Source organism: Onychomys torridus, chromosome 3 (genome assembly GCF_903995425.1).
Source record: "Onychomys torridus chromosome 3, mOncTor1.1, whole genome shotgun sequence".
Lineage (NCBI taxonomy): Eukaryota > Metazoa > Chordata > Mammalia > Rodentia > Cricetidae > Onychomys > Onychomys torridus.
The window spans coordinates 135,996,595-136,018,140 of record NC_050445.1 but is presented as its reverse complement, the minus strand read 5'-3'; the positions used below and the strand labels follow the sequence as shown (position 1 = coordinate 136,018,140).

The following is a 21,546-nucleotide window of genomic DNA, read 5'->3' as shown; positions in this document are numbered from 1 at the left end:
CTGAGCCATCTCTTTGGCCACCTAGTTTAAGTTGTTAATTCTCAAATTGGTATTGCTAGATCTCTTTTGTTTGTTTATTTATTTTTAAGATTTATTTATTACACAGTGTTCTGTCTGCATGTATCCTTGCAGGCCAGAAGAGGGCACCAAATCTCACTACAGATGGTTGTGAGCCACCATGTGGGTGCTGGGAATTGAACTCAGGACCTCTGGAAGAGCAGTCAGTGCTCTTAACCTCTGAGCCATCTCTCCAGCCCCGGTATTGCTAGATCTTTACATCGTCATCTGTTATGAGGGTTTCTCTGTGCTCTTGCCTCTGTTTTACTTTCCAGAAACTAGCAGGTTATGTGCAACACATGTGCTCAGGCTTTCTCTCTGTGGAATCACACATTTGGCAAAGCAAAGTGGCTTTGCTGAGATCTGGTGATGCCAGCACAGGTCCGTGTGCCCTGTGGTGCCCTGCATCCTGGCACCTTGCTAACTCTGCACATCAGAACTTTGCAGAGTGCTGTTAAGCAACCTAAAGATGCCGTTCAGTTCCTGCCCACACGCCGAGAGAAGAGCATCGGCATCTTTGTGACCCGTCCTGATCTTGGGTGCTTTCTGTCGGGCAGGAGGAGCCTCCCCGGAGCTACCGAGGAGAGAGGCCCACGCTGGTGAGCACCCTGACGGACAGGCGAATGGATGCTGCCATTGGGAACCAGAACAAAGTAAAGTATATGGCAACCCAGCTGCTGGCGAAGTTCGAAGAGAATGCACCTGCGCAGTCCACCGGTATAAGGAGACAGGTAAGCTCAGCTTCCAGACGGCCATGCCACAGAGCCTGGCACTAGGGGGCCAGGTGTGCTCTGGTCTGAGTCTTACACATTCAGGCTGTGTTGGCTTCACCTCCAGTCTCAGTAGTCTGTGACCAGAATCAGTAGAGAGATCTAAAAATTCCTTGTTTGGATGACTATAAACGCATGTTTATGTTTACACACATACCTACTGAGTTGTAAAGGAAGCTTGTAGCTGGCATGGTGGTGTCAAAGCAAGGCTTGGGAAACCGTGGCAAGAAGATTCTGTGTTCAAGGCTAACTGGAGCTTCATGATGATACACTATCTCAAGAAAAGAAAAAGAAGAATATGACTCATTGAAGGAACTCTGAAAAGTATAATAGAGGTGATTAAGGCACCTACAATTCTATTAATTTTGCCACATTTCTTTCTGGGCTTTTTCTCAGGACATTCTTGTTTTCATGGTGGAGACCATTCCGAGGACACACTTCCTTAGATTCCGCCTTGTGTTTTTGCCCGTGGCCTACTCCTGTGTCTTCTCAGCTCATAGGCATCTGGGAGAGTGTGTGTACACTGTGCTAGTCACTGTCTCTAACTGTGGTGGATGTGTTAGTTGTTCTCCTTTGATAAGATATGAAGGTATCCATCCTTCCTTCTGTGAGCTAAGATTCTGTTCCGGGAATGTGAGCCATTTAGGTGGAGACTTATGGAGACATAAGTCACATGTCAGAGTCCGGCAGCACCTGGCCTGGAGTGTCCAGGTCACGTCTTGTCTCTCCCTTGCTCTGCAGATGTCACTAAGCCTCTTTAAAGAGAAGGGGCTCACGTTTTGACATCTCTCTGAAATGGGTTATGACGCTCCCCGATACCGAAAGAGCACCAGGACGGGGCACATTCTCTTTCTTCATCTTCTCTGTGCTCACAGACCATAACTCCCGTGGACCCGGAAGCAGCCATGAGTTTGCTTCTCATACCGGGCTTGGGGCTAATGTCTACACTCCTATCTTTCCTGAAGTGTTGCAGCAGGGATGGTAGCATTCCCTGGAGCAATGGGGGTGGGCTGCTGCACTCTGCCAGCCCCACGTCAGGAGGCCAGAGCGCCCTCCAGTGGAAAGTCGCCTCTGTAAGAAGTTTGCCTTCCTCTCTGTGAGGGGATTAGTTTTCCAAATCAGATAGTCCTCTAGACCCCAGAGAATTCAGTTTGGTAATAGGGTAACAAGAATCACAGCTGGCCGGGCGGTGGTGGCGTCTTTAATCCCAGCACTCGGGAGGCAGAGGCAGGCAGATCTCTGTGAGTTTGATGCCAGCCTGGGCTACAGAGCGAGATCCAGGACAGGCACCAAAACTACACAGAAAAACCCTGTCTCAACCAAAAAAAAAAAAAAAAAAAAACCATCACAGCTTGGTTTCCTCTCCTCACCCACTCCTTTTATCCCTCCCTGTGTTTGTACTTGCTTTTGGTTTGGGGGAGGCTACTGTCTTTCCTTTATTAATGTAACTTTTTAAGAGTTAACTTAGCCTGCCCACCCCTCACAGTGTATGGACAGATGTCTGTCCTCCACAGGTACCTTTTTCTGTCTTCTCCTTGTTTAATGTATTTTATTTTGTTTTATCTCCATGTCCTGCCCCTACTCACACGTGGCCTGTGTGTGTGTGTCATAGCCGACACAAAGGCGTGGGCTCAGCCAGCCGTCCTGCTGCCTGCCTGAGCAGGGTCGCCCTGCTCCCATCCCCCAGTGGAAACAGGTAAAAGAATTGCTAGGTTTTAGCACGGCCGCTTCTGGCTTTCCACCCCGCCTCTGCTCCTGGCCTGCCTGAAAAGCTAGCTCGCCCAGGCAGGAAGGCGCTGCGCTGCGCAACTCGTCTTTGGGAAACATTTGACAGACCATGCTGGTCTGATTCTGTGGTTGCATTTACTCCCTGGGGTTCGAGGCACCCCTTAGGAAGGCTGTTAACTCGGTATTGAAGGCAGCTGGCGTCATGTGGGAAGGTGTCAGGGTACTTGAGTCTTTGGGGCTTTGCTCTTGTGATGTTCCTGCCAGATTGGCCTTTTTTTTTTTAAATTTCATTTATTTATTTATTATGTATACAGTGTTCTGTTTGCATGTATGCCTGCAGGCCAGAAGAGGGTGCCAGATCTCATTACAGATGGTTGTGAGCCACCATGTGGGTTGCTGGGAATTGAACTTGGGACCTCTGGAAGGGCAGTCAGTGCTCTTAACCTCTGAGCCATCTCTCCAGCCTATTAGTAGCCTGTTTCTATGTGACTTGTGTCATGCCTGAGAATGGGTTTGTGCTTTTCGTGTGAGACAGGAGATATACCTGCGAAAGTAGTCATGAGCTGTGGACTTGTTTCTTTCAGACCTATACAAAAATTTATGTTTATGGGTTGAGTTTTTTGGCTTTTGGTTTTTTCCTCCTTGTAATTTTGTCCACATCTTTTAGTGGGGGCTTAGGAACTATGGCTGCAGCTCAGTGGGGAACATTTGCCTAGCTTCATGAGGCCCGGGGCTCCATCCCTAGTGCCACCCCAAAACAACACACAAAAAACTTCTGGGGAATTTCCACCAAACCTTTTCACGACTCCTGGAAAACTGCTTATCATGACAGTCGAGGACAGGAGGGACCCACGCCTCAGGCAGAGGAGACTGGTCAGTGGGTGGGAAGCAGCTTCCCATGAGTCCCTACTGTTGTGGTTGGGCAGTTCATTGCTGGGCAGGGTACTGGATGAGCATGTGTCACTTGGCTTGGGTAGGGTGAGCTGATTGATCCTGGGTTCTCTTAGCTTCTCCGACGGCCAGCCTCACCAGCTCTGGTGCCTGGAAGTGCTGGGGAATGATGGAGTGGGTGTTACAGAAATTGCATTTTGAAGAAAATGCTCCTTTCTAACCTTGTAATGATATACACGTGGGAGGCAGGGCCCAGGAAGGAAGAGAAAGAATGTTGGAGCAATGTCCAAACTCACAACAGAAGCCAGACTTCCTGCCTCAGTAGGAGTCACTTCATAGAGGGAGGCCTTCTGAAAGATGTCATCAAGAATTTGTTTGTTTTTATCCTTTGCTCAAAGTCTGGATGGAAGGGAATAGGTGAACTCCAAACCAGAAGTTTGGAAGTGTGAAGTCTTACTCTTCCCAGAGAAGGCCCGAGAGAGAACAGAACAGCAGGAAGGTCGGTGTCACCTGCAGGTGGGGACGTGGGTGGCTTTGTGTGTGGCCTGTGATGGTGCAGCTTTGATAGGCTTCTGGGAACGAGAGGACAGTGTGTGGGGCTCAGAGAGCCTGGTGGGTGTTCACCTCTGTCCTGGTGAAAATCAGTCTGGAAGCCTGAAAGGTCGCCTGGAACGTGGTTATACCAGGCTATTCACGAAGCCCAGTAGCTCATAGCATTAAGCCAAGGCCTGTGTAGACACTGGTTCTTTCTCCTGCCTGTTGAGCTTGTCGCCTTCAGTGAAGCACTGGTAGCTGTAGCAGACGGCGTGGAAGATGGTGTGAGCCTTGGTAGCCTTGAGCAGCGGAAATGCTTTAGATCAGTAAGTGCTTTAGGAGATGGGGATGACAGACTTCAGGGCCTATATAGGTGGCACTGACACACTGTACCCCACCTTTTGTTCCGGTGGAATGTCGAATACTCATAAATCCATCATTTTTCAACTCTACCTCATGGGTTTGGCCCTCTAGATGTATCTCCTGGAAGCTAGAGATGTGTTTAGACACTCCCAAGAATGGGAACTCAGAGCCCGAGTGCCTGGGCTGCTGCCGCCTGGCCACTCACCTCCGGCAGACACCACCTCACTGTGACTCACTGTGTGTGTCTCTTGAAGTGGCTCCTACTGAGACGGGAGGCGTGGCAGGTGTGGCATCCTTGGCAGAGTTGGCACGAGGCCCTGTTCCGACTTAGGTCATCGTGCAGAGGGTGGTAAATGGCTCACAGTGCTGCTGGCCAGTGGTTTCGTGCTGTTCTTTCCAGTGTAAACACTGCAGCTCGCCCTTTGCTCTCCCCTTTTCCTTTTGATCTCAAAAGTACGTCCTGCAGATAAACTGCACATGAGCCAGCCTGGGTTTGGAAGCAGATTGTCATGGGAGGTGGGAACACACAGTGGAGATGTTTCTCTGACCTTAGAGCTGCCCCAGGCCTCCCCACCCCACCCTCTTCCTGGTACAGCAGACTGGGTAAAGGAAGCCGAGGATCTTCTGGAAGGTACCAGAGAGGTCCAGGGTAATGTATGGCTGTGTCTCAAATATGGAGAAGTATCTTTCTTGAACCATGAGCCGACCCATAGAGAAAGACATATATGGTACAGGCAGAACAAGGGATGAGCATTCAGTTAGGGCTTAATTTGCAGAGCCTGTTTCCTGGCATTTCCTTGTAGTTTTCAGAACTCTGGCATGTGAGTGAGGGGCTTAAGAAAGCGAGCCATTGATGGGACATGGCCACAGACGGCTTGGGGGAAACATGCTCTGCCCTGGTGTGACCTGGTGTGCAGAGGTCATGTGCTATCCTAGGTGGGCCCATCTGCCTTTCCTCTCTGCTTACGATCAGATCCATTTCTGTGCCCCAACTTCTCTGATAAAGCCCTTGCCCCTTGGCATTGGAGAGCATCACTCCCAAGTTCTCACCAGCTGTGAGGTTTAAGTCTCCGTCCAGCATGAAAGACAAAGGATTGTGATGGACCACCCCTGAACACGGTGTGAGGTTCTGTGGAGGGTGGATGGTCAAGGAAGGGGCCTCTGGGGATGCTTTGCAAATATGCAAATACTCCTCACCCCTCCCAGGAGCAATCTCCACGAGGCCCATTTCAATGTCTTCTTTCTTGTTTGTGTCTGTTGGTGTAAAAGCGACAGGAAAAGGAGCGTGCTCGGACCTGCCCCAAAAAAGTGATCACTCTCTCTCCTCCCCCTACTCCACCTTCCTGCCGGGCTCGAAGTGTTCAGCAGGTGATCCTCTGCATGCTGTATGTCCTGTCTGTACTCCTACTTACGCTGTGCATGTAGGGAACCACCTCAGTAACCCCTTTTCTCAAGGATAAGTTTTTAAAAGATCACACGTAGCAAAAGCGGCCTTCATTACTACAATTGAACTATTCCTGTTGGGACCTCAGGATAGGTCCCTCTGCATTCAAATCCTGCATGTTCTGGTCTGGTCCCTATGTTTGGAGGACAGCCAGAAACCTATACTCATCTCAGATCCAAGGCCCATCAGCCCCAAGAAGTACACGTTTTTGTAGGACCTCACTGACAGTAGCCATGTGTCTTTTGCTGTCTTATTCGGTGCAGTTAAGATGTGCACAAGAAAGCTTCGTATGGCCTACCTGCATGGGTTTGGTTCCTTGTGACGCTGACAGCCTGTTCTCTGACTCATACAGCTTCTTCTAACCAACCCAGCCACCTTTTCACACTCCAGGCAGATCACTGAAGAGCTGCATTGAGAGCCGCCAGCCACGTGGCTGTTGTCCCACACAAACATGTTTATGGTGGACACACCTATGTAGTGTGCACAGAGAATGGCCTGCTGACCTTTGAGCTGAAACCCTATGAAATAACAGGGCAAGGCTGGTGAAAGGATATTTTCATAATGAAGGTAACCTACCTAAAAGATGACCATTAATGATGCATCTGGTGTTACAGACAGGCCTTCCTCACGCCCCCCCCCCCCCGGCCTAAGAACTGAGACATGGTGGCTGTTGTGACTGCCCAGGGTCTTCTAAATAAGAGCTCAAAGTTTTGAGCATTTGTTCTGACCCACACAGTATTTCAGCCAGTTCTCACAGTAACTGTGGGGCAGGGGCCACCATCGTCTCAACTTACAGTCTGAGGAATAGGGTGGAGAGGCCAAGGAGTTATGCAAGACTACAGGTGAGCAACGGTCCTGAACTGAAGGGAGCCGTGAGAAGTCTGGAGGCAGGCTCTGGGCTCCTGCTGCCTGTGGCAACACGTCGAGGGTACTGGAGGAGGGCAGCCACCGGAGACATTGGCTTCCATTTCCCACGAACGTCGCCAGTTATCCTTAGTGTGCATCATGGTCTTCCTGTCCCCATACTTACCAACTTAGTTCTTCCCTCCGTTCACTGAAGCAGCCCCGTGCCTGTCCTAGGGTTTTTCCGGATCCCACACTATCTGTTAACTGAGAGTGCTTCCCCGCAGTAAACTGTGCCTTGCTCCCATGTTCCAACTTAGGGACTCCTCCCCACCCTGGCATTTCCTCTAATGCTGTCACGGTCCTTTGTTCATCCAATTTCCATCTCCCCACCTTCCTTTCTGAGGTCTTGCTGTGGAACGCTTCCCTGCCAACCTGCCTTTCACTGCATGCCTCCAATCTTACGCCACTGTGTGAAAGACACGTTTGTTCCACCTTCGTACTAACCGTAGTTCTTTGTCTGTGGAGGGGCCTCATTGGAGGCAGGTGGAAGGCCATACAGGACATTCCATGGCCCCGGCCATGGAATTGGATACAGGAGGGATTGTGGATAGTTGGTTGGGGAAGTCTGGGGGTGGGGATATTCTTGCCTAAATTTCCCACCGTTACCTGGTAGGTCCAAATAGAGTTGGGATGGAGCTTAAGTTTCTACTTTGTTGCCAACAGATGTACAGGGATCTTCATGCTGGCAGCCGTGGCAAGCAGAATCCCCACCATGAGAGGGTAAAAAAGCATGAGCCTGTGGCACGGGATGCTGAGAGCCGACAGCCGGGCACGCTGTGTGGTGGGGCAGAGGGAAGGGAGCATGGAGACCAGTCCTTTCTCCCTGCTTTTTGCACACTTCCCACTCAGCCAAGGGCCAGAACTCTCCTCCGCGAAGGGCGTCGACCCACACAGGAGCATTCATGGCGGAGTGTCTGTCTAAAGCATTCAGACTGGTTGCTCATCCTGGTGCTCTTGTTGTGACACTGGGCCTTAGTGGGTTTCCAGTTTGTTCTCCAGTCCCATTCACAGACCTCATCGCTTCTACCCCCACAGTAGACGTGAGTGGTCCAAGGGCTTTGAAAATCCGGGAGAACTGGGAGAGGGAAGCCTTGGAGCAGACACACAGTAGATTGGACAGTCCTGGCTCTTGAAATAGAAATGCAAGGAAGTGAGACTCTTGCCAGAGTTTGGGGAAGAAGGCAGTGACGGGGCGGGGGTGCATAATGAGAAGCTGTAGGTGATTTCTTCTGAAAAACTCCAGAGGTGTCATCACAGGTCAGAATGGGCCATTGTGCCATTTGGTTTTCAACGAACGTGATGATAAAGCCCCTAGCCTACTTACTCATGAAGACTTTTGCATTAATCCTATCCTTAAAAATCTCCAGTGAGCTGGTGATCTTGCAGCTCGTTGGTCATGTCACAGATGCCCTCTCCCTGCCTTTGCTCTCTGAGAACTGCATCGAGGACTAAGCAGCAGGTCATGTCACACCTAGGGTCCTTAGCAAGCAGATGTTAGCACCATCTTCTCTGCCCTTAGACCTAACTACCTGCAGGACGGGATTAGAGAGAAGTGGGATTGGGCTGGAGGTGGCCGACCTCCCTGCCCTCCTCATCACCAGCTATGCTGGGGTGGCTGACCTCCCTGCCCTCCCTGTCACCAGCTCTGCTTTACTGCTGCTTGGTAGGGGAGCTGGTGTGGACATTCATAGCCTCCTCCTTCTTCCCAGACCCTACCATGGTCCTGTCTGTATCAACAAGGGAGCAGGGTAGGTAGTGCCCTACATTCTGGAGAACGCACACTTAATGAGGTGTTGATGGTTTTTAATAAACAACATCTGAAAAGGAAGCAGGAAGTATGTTTGGTAAAAGGGAGCTTGGCAGGAAACTGCGTGAGGTCCAGGACTGTGGTGCCCAGCGGGGAGAGTCATAGCCAAAGTGGCAATACGGCATACAGGGATTTGGTGTGGGGCTCAGGCTAGATGCTGGGGGTACTGCTTACTTCTCTCCCGGTCTTCTCCCCACTCCATACCGCTGTTCATGCACGGCCTCACTCTAGCTCAGCCCCCCACTTGGACTGTCCCACATCACAGCAGGGTGGTCACTTACCTCATTCCTTTTCATGACGTTAGCAGTCCACAGAGCTGTTGCTCCTGTACTGGGTTCAGATGGCTGACACCATCCAAGTGCTGAACCCAGGGCCAGGAAACTGGCTGGATATCTGGAGCAGAGGGTAGGGAATTCCCAGATACCTGCCGCTCTGCCTGTCACTGCCGTGACACTGAAGGACCAACCCAAATGGGGGTGCAGCGGGTCTCCTTGGAGCTGGGCAGTAGCCCTATCCTTCCTGTCCTGTAAGGGTTTGATCCTGAATGTGGTGGGAAATGAAGAAGCAATTGTCAAGGTTATCAGTTGCCTTCTCTCTGCCAGCTGCGTGGGCTCAGCACTGAGGAAGACCCTGGACATTTGCTGCACCAGCTGAAACCAGTCTCAGAAAGACAGGGGCATTTAGATCTAGTCCCCGGATCACTGCTTGCCATTTGTCTGGCTCCTTAGCAAGCAGAACTGCCCTGAGCACTGATCTTAGAAGGAACGTACCTGAGTTCTGGCCATAGAGAGGCCTGGAGAAGGCCTTGGGCACTCTCCATGGGACAAGAGCATCTCTGCCCTAGCCGAGGATGCTGAGGTTCCCAGCCCTGCCCTTTGCACTGTCAGGAGAGAACTGGAATGGGTGTGAGATCTCTCTGCCAAGGAGCAATCCCTCCAGGTCAGCGAGGGCTCTAGGAGAGGCCGGCGTCGCCTGTCTAATAGGAGTGATAACTGCAGGGGGGGTAACCTGGCACCGAGCCAGGGTGCCTGAGGCCTTCATCGGCGCATAGTACAGAGCCAGGCTCCAGAGACGGTTAAGCATGGGGAGGAGCAAGTGGGAAGCAGATGGGAGCCATAGGTGAATTGCGTTTGCTTCTGGGAACTACAAGGCCTGCTCTCTTTACCAGTAGACAGCTAAAGAGCCAAACGGTCTGAAAGCCTCCTTTCCTGTGTTTGAGGTATGACTTTTAACATGTCCTGTGCTCTTTTTCTCCACCTTGTATTTTATAGCCAGAGCCCGAGCCTTCACGTCGATTTTTTGTTGACCAGTGGGAGCTCTCCCGTAGCCTCCGCTCCTCCACCCGCCCTGCCTCTCCCTCCTCTGACTCCCTCCGACAGGTAGCATGGCCTGGCCTTGGCAAAACCGTGTTCTCCTGCAGCCTCTGCTCGCTCTGCCTCCACAGGTGTCACCCACCTGAGGGAGGCTAGGAGGTCTCCGCCTTTGCCTGGCTCCTCAGAAGCTGTGTGTACACGCTCGTGTGCACGTGGCAGGGGTGTGTGTGTGTGTGTTGCCACAGACGCCTATATTAAAGAGGCCACTAGCTTTCTTTGAGTGTTTCACACATCACAGCCTGTCCAAGTGAACCCACTGTTAAGCTGTGTCCAACATTGATAACATTTTTCAACCTTTGGCTGAAGACTGTGTTTTTTCGTAGTCACATGCTACAGAATTTGAACCGTTTCATCACTAACTTTTCCTGAGTAAAATAGTGAGCACGCAGCATTCTTGGTGCTTCTTCATGTGTGGCGTGAAGCCTGCTTTTCCCCAGTGACTTCCATCCGGTTCCAAGGAGCTTGTTAGGGATCGGAGGCTCTGTTGTCTTTGCCTGCCAGCGTATGCCATGTGTATGCGCACCCGCGCTCGCACACATGCGGGCGTGCGGAAGCTTGTGCATGTGTGTGGTGTGCAGTGGGCTAAGCCTAATGGTTGCTACACTTTGACTCCCTTCTGAGAGTGGGGAAGAAGAAAACCCATCTGCTTTCCATGCCAGAAACAAACAGAACTTGAGTCGTCACCTCTCTGGGGGATGCTTGTCAAGAGTTGCTACATCACCAAGAACTGACAAATACCTCTGCATGCGCAGCCGCTGGTGGCTGCTGAGGCGATGGTTTCTGGCCCTGAGAGAGAGGTCCCGAGTGCACACAGTAGGGCTAGGAGTACAGTGTGCTGGCACTTCGCCATCTGCTCTCCAGAATGAATGGAGACGATGTGACTTTGCTTTGAGGGCAGCTCTCAGATGAGATCTCTTCTCTCATTTCTGCTGTCCTCTACCGGGTGTCTGCCTGTCTCAGGCCTGTCCTTCTGCAGGCCCCTAATCTAAGAGACTGGAACTGGCAGGTAAAACCAATCCTAGGGAATCTCTTTAGTTGAAGTGGAGAAGGAAATGGTTGCTCAGTTCCAGCCGGGCTTTAGCTGAGCCTAGTGAGAAGTGTTCACTCAAGTGTGTCTGTTCCCAGACTTAGAGAGTTGGCCCCGAGAACCTGGACATGCTGCTGCTTGGGCCAGCAGCTCTTTTACATGTGGCTCCGCAGGTTTGTCCCTTGAAGTCACTTACCGGGGGATGTTGCCATCTTTGGGATAACTGCATCTGGATCAGATGGTGACAAACTCTCCCATTTGTCTGGGAGCATCCTTTATTTCCTGCTGTGAGAGTGTAGCACCCTCTGTCTCCATCCAGAGTCCTGGCTCCTAGGTCTCTAAAAGACTACCCACAAAACTATAGTCCCAGGCCGGGATCCAGGCTGGGCCACAAGGTATCAGGCCTCTGTAAGCAGGGTGGCTCACCATGCAGACATGGGCATTTTTCCTGTTCCTTTCTTCAGCATTGCCAAAAGGGGGACTGCGTTAATTTGATTTGTGTGATTTGGGGGAAGAGGTTAGACTGTCTCGCTGTTTATGTAGTCCAGGCCAGCCCTGAATCCATGGCAATCCTCCTGCCTTAGCCTCCCAAGTGCTAGGATTACAAATGTGTGCCACCGTACTCTGCTCTGGGTTTTGTCTTCTTTTGTCATTGTTCATCATATATATATATATATATATATATATATATATATATATATATATGAATGTTCTTTATTAACAGATAATTCACATAGTATACAATTTTCCTGTTTGCACAATTTGATAGACTAGCATCCTCATGGCCCATGACACCATCACCACTTCCTTTTTTAGAACATTGCTGTCTTCAATTTCTTTCTTTCCTTTTTTTTTTTTTTTTTTGAATGCCAAATGCCATTTACTGAAGGAGAGAGGAGGTCTTAATTACAGGCTTACAGCACAATGGGAGAACCCTGGAGGGCAGAAGTTCACTTCTGATGTTTTATAATCTTGCATCTAAGCTGTTAATGCCCAATATGCAGGATACACAGACAAGGAGCTTCCCTTAAGCATTCAGGAGGGTGGAATCTCTCAGGGAATTAGCATAGGGAGGATATCGAGGTCAAGGTCAGCAAGCAAGGCAACAGTTACCCAAAACAGGGGCCAAGGACCTACAGTTCCCCCCCCTTTTACTAAAAAATGAGCTTCTGACTTAGGTTGCATGGAACGTCAGCAGGTCAGCTTACTCATCATGGAGACACCTGTCCAGGCCACACAGTCGCTCTGTCTTAGGTCAATGAGTGCCCCCCCAGGCATTGCCCATCTCTGAATACTCATTATCATACAGGCTCAATCGTGTGAGAACTGCAGAGTTAACTGTTGCCAAAGATCTCTAAGTGGTGCTGGGCTTGCAATCTGTATGTTCGACACAGAAAAGACCAAAAGTCTTAACCCACCCATAGCTGGTAGGCTAAAGGGAACTGAGACATTCCCTTCCTTAATGAGCCTTACTGCAAATTGGAGTCCTTGTAAGATGGTATCTCAAAAGCAAATGGAACTTGAGTTTGTAAATTTATAACTTTCAAAGCCAATCGAAATGTATATAACTATTGATTTAAATTTGTCAAGCCCGATAGAATGAAAGATTAATTAACTGTGGTAGCTACTTTTGTTGCCAGGGTCTCCACTGTGCTAGCTGTAGTAACCAGTTATGAAATGGCAATCCCAGAAACAGTAGTTGTTATAACTGTTATATAAACTGTTATAACAGCAACAACGGCAGCAGTGATATCAAATTCTCTTCTGGAGTGTGTGGGTATCCACTGACATGGACACAGTCATTGTTCATCTTTAAGAACAATTCTTCCAGGGTGAAAGGAGCCGCTTCCTTCAGGGTGTAGCATGTGACTTGATGTCCCACCTGATCTGGGAGAATTCTAGCCTCCGCGTATGGGTAGATAAGCACTGTCTTTCTGCTCCCAACCCCCACCCCCCATCAGTGGGGAAGTGACCAGAGGAGGCTTCTTCCCAGAGTGATCAGCTGTATGGAGCAGACACTGTGGGTCCGGCTATGAGGCAGGGGGTCACCAGCAATGCCAGAACTCTTCACACCTGTTGCTCACATGGGACATTAACCTTTGCCAGAGTCTGCCTGGTTTCTTTCTCAGCCTGAGGTAGTCACCTCATTCACAGAGCCCCTTGGGCCCTTTCCTGGCTCTGGACACTATAACCACCTTCCTGATGTTGACTCCTCACACTCTGAGGGTCCAGGTCCAGGCCCCTCTTTCTCCTCCACGTTCACTTCCGTTTTGCCCTCTACCTCCCTGTCTCCAGAACTGGACTCTTGGAGAAACATGAAGGACCAAGTTCTTCCTGTGGAACACTGTCTCCACGACTGCTGCTCGTGTGTGCTGACCACCGTGTGGATGCTGGCACCAGCGTTTTGCTCACTGCCCAGTTTCTGCTTGTGGGCACTATGTTGGCATGGTTTGCTGTGGCACTGTGTATTCATTTTACACCTCTCAAAGATTTTTTTCCCTGTCTCCTTAATTTAATTTTTTTCCTTCTCATTTCCCTTCATTTTGATCATTCTGTAATCTTCAACCAATAGAAGTATATAAAGATGTACACGGGCGGAGTGAGCTCATTGGCTGAGCAGATAGCCAATCAGCTTCAAAGGAAAGAGCAACCCAAAACCCTTCTAGACAAGAAGGAACTGGTAAGAGATATTCCAGGGGCACTGTCTCTAGCCACGACATGGTGATGAGCAGCCCTCACCTGCTCTGAGGGCCTTGCTGATTTCTGTAGCCATGTGGATTACTATGTGGCAGCTTTGTTGAGGTGGTCTTGATTTTGGTGACTAAATTTCTAGAAATGTGGTAAATATTTAGAACATGCTGTGGAAAAGTGCTTTTCTCTTTAAAGATAGTCCCTCCGGGATTCAGGGGATGCGCACATGTGTGTGCACACATGAACACCAAGTGTATGTATATTTATTCTATCCTCCAAGCAGACAGTTGGTTTGATTGTTAAGAAATTCTGAAGCTTTGGACTCTTCATCACATCTCTTAGTTCCTGACCATCACAGGATCAGACCCTGGCTTGTACCGAGGGTCCTCGGGAGAGGCTTGTGGGGTAAAGCTACCACAAGAGCTGCTCTGTGGGAAAGCCACCAAGACAGCATTTGTAGTCATTGGATACCCACGGTCTGTGTCCATGGGACCCGCGTCGTCAACACCACGGAGGGCGTGTGTGGCCCTGGGAGAGGCCACACAGCCTGATCTGCTCCTCTACCCACTCCACAGGGCTCCATAAAGAAAGAGTTCCCACAGAACTTGGGGGGCAGTGACACATGCTACTTCTGCCAAAAGCGAGTCTACGTGATGGAGAGGCTGAGCGCCGAGGGCAAGTTCTTCCATCGAAGCTGCTTCAAGTGCGAATACTGCGCCACCACGCTGCGCCTCTCCGCGTACGCCTACGACATAGAGGGCGGTGAGTGCATTGGTCAAGTCAGCAGCTTAGTGGGACGCCACTTTCTCCTCCTGAGCCAGACCTTTGGGCCCTCACTGCATTCCTCTCTATACTAACCTTCTCAGCTCTCTTTCCCTTTTTTTTCAAGTCTCAGGCTGGGGGTGGGGCGTGAGGGTTGTTTGATTTCTCTGTGTAGCCCTGGCTGCCCTGGAACTCACTCTGTAGCCCAGGCTGGCCTCGAACTCCAAGATCGGCCTGTCTCTGCTTCCCGAGTGCTGGGATTAAAGGTGTGTGCCACCACCACCCAGCAAGTAATTCTGAGACTCTTTAAAAATATTTTTCCGGTCACCAAACTGTTACAGCTCAGCCAAGGAGGTGATAAAATGGTGGCACAGATGTCGTCCCCCACATTTCATGCGCTCACTTTCTTGCCTCACATGAGACTGTGGCATCTAAAGGGGGCACAGTTAGGGTTCCTAGAACTCATGTTTCTTGCCTAAGGTTGGTAACAGCCACCAGAGTGGATCCAGGCTTCTGCCTTACAGAGCAGATTGTAATGCCAAGCTTTGACCTCCCTCTGGCATGAGCCTTTCCTGGCTTGGGGCCCAGTTCTGCTGGTTAACTGTGGAAAGACCTTAGGTGGCAAACTGTGCCAACGATAACAACCAACTTGTCATCCAAAGATTCTTTTTTTTTAATAATTTATTTTTATTTTATGTGCATTGGTGTTTTGCCTGCCTGTATGTCTGTGTGAGGGCATCAGGGCCTCTAGAACTGGAGTTACAGACAGTTGTGAGCTGCCATGTGGGTGCTGGGAATCGAACCCGGGTCCTCTGGAAGAACAGTCAGTGCTCTTAACTGCTGAGCCATCTCTCCAGCCCCCCACCCCTAACCCCAACCCCACCCCTGAAGATTCTTAAGGGAATGGAAATGGGTGGCCAAAGGCATTTATGACTCCTGCTGCCATCCCTGCAGGATGCTGAGGGACTCGTGGGACATGGTTTAATTTAAGAGCAATAAACCTAGGTGAAACTCAGTCCTCACAGGGTTGATAGTCAGCCTGTGTGTCAGTAGGTGGTCTGTGGACTGTGAAGGGACCAGAAGGTGATGGCAGAGGGAGCCCGTATTAAGTCACCCCTGTCATAAGAGCAAAACACAGACAGCCATGGCTCTGTCACAGAGAAGGCAGGAGCAAGTGGTGAACTCAGCGTGATCTTCCTGCACTAGCAGAGGCACTGCCCGGGAAGAGCTGAAAGGGTCACCTGGGTGAGCAAGGCAACTGTTGGTATTGAGTTTTGGGTTCCACTCTCACACGTCATTTCTCTGAGGACAGCACCTTTGACTCCAGGGAGAGGGATTGGCAGGGGGGGCCCCACCTCAGAACGGTCCTTGATACTTAGGTTATTTTAGTCTTTTACCTTGGATGTGCCTGGAAAGAAGATCCCTCATTCTCTTGAGGGTATGGATGAAGTGTGAGTGTACCTCTTGGAACTTCTCAGGTTGTGTTCATCAACTTCTGTCGATGTGACAAAATGCTTAAGATAATCAACTCATATAGAAAAGAATCTCATTTTGGCTCCTAGGTGAAGGTTATGGTCTGTGGCCTCTGGTCTGCTGCTCTCTGGCTGTGACTCGGTAGCACATGGCGGGGGTGTACAGCAGAGCAAACGTGCTCACCTCATTACCGGGAAGCCAAAGAGAGAAGAAGGGACCAGAGTCCAGTCCTTTGAAGACACACCCCCAGCAACCTACTCCCAGTAGCTGAAGACCAGCCTTCATTTAACACTCGGGCTGGCACATTCGATGGGAACGATACACACAGTTCACACAAGGCAAAGCACACTGATCACATCTCCGCCCCCTAAGTTCACAATGGCGCCACAGGATCTTGCTTGAGCTGCCCCCTCCCTTAAATACACTTTCCTAGTCATGTTGCAGTGGGCTAATTGGCCTTCCTGTCCCCACACGTTCTCTCCTCCAAGGTCTCCCCAGACCATGACGTGGCCACTGAGTTGCGGTCCTACCTCTGGCTACAGTTGTGCCACAGTGATTACTGCTTCCTCCTCCTGCACCACGTGTCTTCTGCTCCGTCCAACAAGTGCTCATCTCCCTTGACTGGAGACCCAGGGTCCATGGTACCCGAGCCATTAAATGATGGAGACAGTGGAGTAAACGCCGGTTCGCCTGGGCCTGCCTGACAGATACCTGTGTCTCCCTTTCCATCACTCAGATTGTCAAGATGGCTTAATCTAGACACTCCGTGGTCTGTCGTTTTATTGAATCCTCTATACCTCGTGATTAATTCACAGTGTTAGCCTGGCTGGCTTTCCTGAGACAGGAGCCATAGTGCAGTGGCAGGCCGTGCGGGCTCTGGAGCCAGATTCCTGCCTGAGGTGCTCTTTGTGGGCATTTTGGCAGGCAGCTTGGCCTGACTGTGCCTCACCCATGGAAGGATAGTAACAGTCCCTACGTGCCTCACTGGGTTGTGTGAGCACTGAATGAATGGATAGATGTAAAGCAGTTAAAATCATGTCTGGAACACAGTAAATGTTAGGTAAAAATTAGTCTGTTATTTTTTTTTTTTTTTTAGTTCATTTAGCAAAAGTAATTAAGTTGATGGGTTGGGGATTTAGCTCAGTGGTAAAGCGCTTGCCTAGCAAGCACAAGGTCCTGGGTTCGACCCTCAGCTCAAAAGAAAAAGACGCCGGGCGGTGGTGGTGCATGCCTTTAATCCCAGCACTCGGGAAGCAGAGCCAGGCAGATCTCTATGAGTTTGAGGCCAGCCTGATCTCTAAAGCGAGTTCCAGGAAAGGCGCAAAGCTACACAGAGAAACCCTGTCTCGAAAAACCAAAAAAAAAAAAAAAAAAAAAAGTAATTAAGTTGAGTTTGGGGAAAAAAATAAGAAACTACATTAAAACTAGATATAGTGGCACAATACCTGTGACCCCAGCACTTGAGAGGTGGAGACAAGGAAGATCGGGGGCTCAGGGTCAGGTGGGCTACATGAGTCCGTACCTCCAACACATGCCGCGTGCCTGTGTGGTGAACCATTTCACTCTCCAAGGCAGGGGTTCTGTTCCTTTGCTGTGGGAGAAGGGAGCCCAGGAGGCCAGAGTCCAAATGGCTGCCGCGAGGTTGGCTTTACCTGAGAGCTCTCTTCAGCTGCGCCTTTGCACCATGAACTACCTTCCTAGAGGAGACAGTTTTCTGGAATGTTCCCAGAAGTTCCCTTTGGGCTAGGATCTGAGCCTGCTTTCTGAAACTTAAACCCTTGTATTTAGTTGTAATATGGAGCGGGACTCCAGAGCTGGTCAGCTGGGAGTAGAGTTTGTGATCTGAGTTTCTAACTTAGTAGGCAAAGTACGCTGAAAATGTTGGTGAGTAGTGTTCTTGTAGTGAGCCTCAGGCCAGTGAGATGGCTCAGCATGGTGCCTGTGACCAAGCTGATATCCTGAGTTTAAGTCCTGGAGACCCACATTGTGGAAGCAGAGAACCATTGAGGGCAAGTTGCTCACTGATCACATGTGCCCTCCCTTGCCTGCCTACACAGACACACACAAGAAATAAATAAAAAAAGTAAAAAGTTTTTAAAATTTTAACAATATACAAGCTTCATGATAAAAGTCAAGTCACTACAAGTGTAAACTTTAGAGTTATGTCTTCCTTCTAAATACTCTCAGAGCTGGAGCTGGAAAGATAGCTCAGTGGTTAAGAGCACTGGCTGCTCTTCAGAGAACTCAGGTTCAATTCCCGGCACCCACATGGTGGCTCACAAATACAAAACATAGAGGATGATCCAAGTCCTAATATATTTTAGCTTCTGTTTACTGGGGGGGGGGGGGGGGGCTTCCCGAAAGAACAGAGTGGATTATTACAGAATATCTGAAAAGAATCGTGGATAAGCTAAAAATAAAACAAACAAAGGAAAAATATCACATAAATAAACTCTGCTCACCTGTCGAGAGGCAGACAGTGAAATGATGGCCTTTGCCCGTCACGTGGCCCCCACAGTGCCAGGTCTCGAAGTCGTGGCTGAGTGCCAGCAGCTGGTAAGAAATCTGTTTAGGGAAATGTGACAATTTGTGACTATTATCTGAAGTCTGTAAAATTCACTGCGATTTCTTTTTCATCATCAGCTTTAAATCTAAACTATCCAGTTACAGTCATTATTAAAGGCTTGGTTGTTAGCTGAGGGGTATTTGGAAGGCAGCTAGCTCATGAAGCCTCCGGTTTCATCAATGGATTAATTCACAGATGGATAAATAAGTTAGTGGCATTGTTGGGTTATGATGGAAACTTTGGGAGGTGGAGTCTGGCTGAAAACTGTGGTCACAAGGATGAACCCTGGGAAGATATAACTTGTCCCAGCCTCTTCCCCCTTCCCCATGCTTTCTCTGCTTCCTGACATCTTGAAAGGAGCATCTCTTTCCCCTCCACCTGCTCTCCGCCATGATGCCCTACAGATCAGCAAAGCCTAAAGCAATGAGACCAAGTAACCTCGGACTGAGACCTGTAAAATCATGAGCCAAATAAGTATTTCTTCCTTTAAATTGTGTTCCTGGGTATTTTGACACATTGACTTAACATAGTAAGAAATGCAGATAAAGGAAAAGTCAACCACTTTATAAAATGAAGAAAATATGTAGAGGTTGCAGATGGCTCAGTGGGTATGACCTCTTGTTTTGCAGGCATGAGCTATTAAAAGACTATCTAAAATTCGATTAGGATTTCATAGAGGTGAGAACTAGTGGCCGGCTGCTCTGCTTCTCTGATCTTTCAGGTTTCACCCTGATATCTGGCTCTGGGTTTTCTATTAATGAGACTATCTAAGATTCGAACAACAATAAGGATTGGAGTTTGAGTCCCCAGTACCCACATAAAAATGCCGGGCATGGTTGCACATCTCTGTAACCCCCCCAGCATGGGGAAGCAAAGACAGGCAGACCCTGAGGGCTCCCCTGGCGGGTAGCTGAAATGGCAAGCTTCCAATTCAGTGAGAGACCCGTCTCACGGCAATAAAACAGGAAGTTTTAGAGGGAATACACGCATGCGCCTGTGTTGACCCCATTCTTGGCAAATGGTGAGGGAAAGCAGGCAGCTCCTGAGGCAGCCATTTTCAGGACTAGGCCGATGCTGAAGAGCTTTGACACCTCAAGTTAGAGAAGAGATTCGGGTTGTTTGACTCTTGGTTTATTCTAGCACACTTGTGTTGAAAAGGGAAATGGGTCTTTCCAGTGGTTTTTTTGGGCCTCACTCGCCTCAGGAGATAACATCACTTTAGGTAAGACCCAGTAAATAGGTGTAGACAGGGCCAAAAGTCCTAGGAAATCATGGTTAGCCTTGGTTATACTGAAGCAAACGCCTGAGTTTCACTCTGTTTATTTGGTCTGTTTATGATCCACCCACTGGGTGTGTGTGTGTGTGTGTGTGTGTGTGTGTGTGTGTGTGAGAGAGAGAGAGAGAGAGAGAGAGAGAGAGAGAGAGAGAGAGAGAGAGACGTGTGCATGTGCACAAGCATGCATACCACACCCCATGTGTAAAGATCAGAGAACAGCTTTGGGGAGTCAGTTATCTCCATCCACCCGGCGCGGTCTCCCTTGCTGTTTCTGCTGCTGCCCTGCATACTCCGGGGTAGCTGACCCACGAGCTCCCGGCCGATTCTCATGTCTCCGCCGCCTGTCTGTCCATAGGAATGCTGGGATTGCAGATCCCCACCACCACGTCCTGCTCTTTGCGTGGGTCCTAGGCACTGAAGTCAATTTGTCCTGCTTGTGCACAGCTGGCTCCTTCACCTCGCGGCCATCTCTCGCCCCGCGTGTTATTTTTAGCACACTCTAGGGTTGCAGCCTGCTTTGGACTGGCCGAGGCTAGTGACAAGGAGTGCGGGAGTCCGTGTAGTGGAGGAGAGCAGAGACAGTTCTGTCAGGGTTAGTGACTGGCACCGCCCTAGCCCTTGAGGCCTTCCTGCCTCCACCCTGCACTTGTATCCATGCTTGCCCTCCCCAGAAATGCCGCTGCGCTTCTCATGTGACCATGTCTTTGTCCTCGCACACTACTACTTTGTTTGCTGACTCTGTCACGCAAGCCTCACATCTTTGCTCTGGGCACTGATTGGTGGTGGCTCAGCAACCTTCACACACCCAAAGGGAAAGACCTCTGCATCAGACGCAGGGAAAGAAGGCTGGGGCTGGCCTTTCTGGATTGTGGGGGGAGTTGGGAGCTGTCTGGGGTAGGAGTTATGCAACAGCATCCTGTGGCCAGCCAGCCAAGTTCGCCATTGTGGCATATCGCTCACTCCTCTTCTTTCGGTCCACAGGCAAATTCTACTGTAAGCCGCACTACTGTTACCGACTGTCTGGCTCTGCGCAAAGGAAGAGGCCAGCAGTGGCCGCTCTGTCTGGAAAGGTAACTTCCTGTGAGTGGGACTGTCCCATGAGCGGGCTTGAGAGGAACTGCAGTTGGCTGGGTGCAGACAAGCCAGGTTTACAAGCCTCTAGGGGTGCCACTCTCAGAGACTGCCCCCGGCCTTATTCTGAGCAGAAAGGCGCCCTGCTGCTCGCCGCCGTAACTAACTGTTCCTTCCCAGAGGTCAGAGCTCTTTTGCTTGTAGCTGGAGAATAGGCAGCCTCAGGAGCCCCTCCCTTTCCTCAGGCCCACAGCCCAGGCCTCTGAGGGCCAACTCCTGCTCTCCATCCTGAGGAGACCAGACTGCCATAGCCGCTCGACCTGATGCCCTTTGACCTCTGCTTCCATGAGTTAGTATCTGAGCCCTTGACTTTTTCTGCTTCAACGAGAGTGGTCTGTTCTTGTTTTGTCAAGGTGCCCTGAGTAATCCCTTCACTTCATGGCAGCGCTTCGGCAGCATCCTGCGGAGGGATGGTGGGAAGAGGTGGACAGTGGCCTTTTGCATCCATGGAGTCCATCCTGGGTCCCATGCATGGAGGGAAAATACTTCTGTACTGGATCTGTGCAGACTCTTAGACCTTCTGAGCAGTACAGTATAATAACCCTTTACTCTGCCAGTAGTTACATTGTTAGGTAAGTCATCCAGAGAGCATTTAAAGGTGACAAGAGGATGCATATATATGTCAGGGCATCACAGATTTTGATATCTAAGAGGATCAAAAGACTTCTTTCTGAGGAAGGCCTCTTCTCTGAGGAATCCAGTAGAAAGTGTAGCCAGTCTCGGGGGTCACTGCCTGCTGAGTCCGAA

General features: G+C 50.0%; 1 protein-coding gene across 8 annotated transcripts in view; it reads left to right on the top strand.

Annotated features, from left to right (window-relative positions):
• Mical3 (microtubule associated monooxygenase, calponin and LIM domain containing 3) overlaps window positions 1-21,546 on the top strand; it is a 205,026-nt gene that overhangs the window by 112,317 nt on the left and 71,163 nt on the right. For all 8 annotated transcript variants that reach the window (XM_036180675.1, XM_036180668.1, XM_036180672.1 and 5 more), the window contains 3 exons: window positions 615-788; window positions 14,167-14,353; window positions 20,650-20,738. In XM_036180675.1, coding sequence (XP_036036568.1) covers window positions 615-788; window positions 14,167-14,353; window positions 20,650-20,738 — 450 coding nt within the window. The remainder of the gene's footprint in view (window positions 1-614; window positions 789-14,166; window positions 14,354-20,649; window positions 20,739-21,546) is intronic.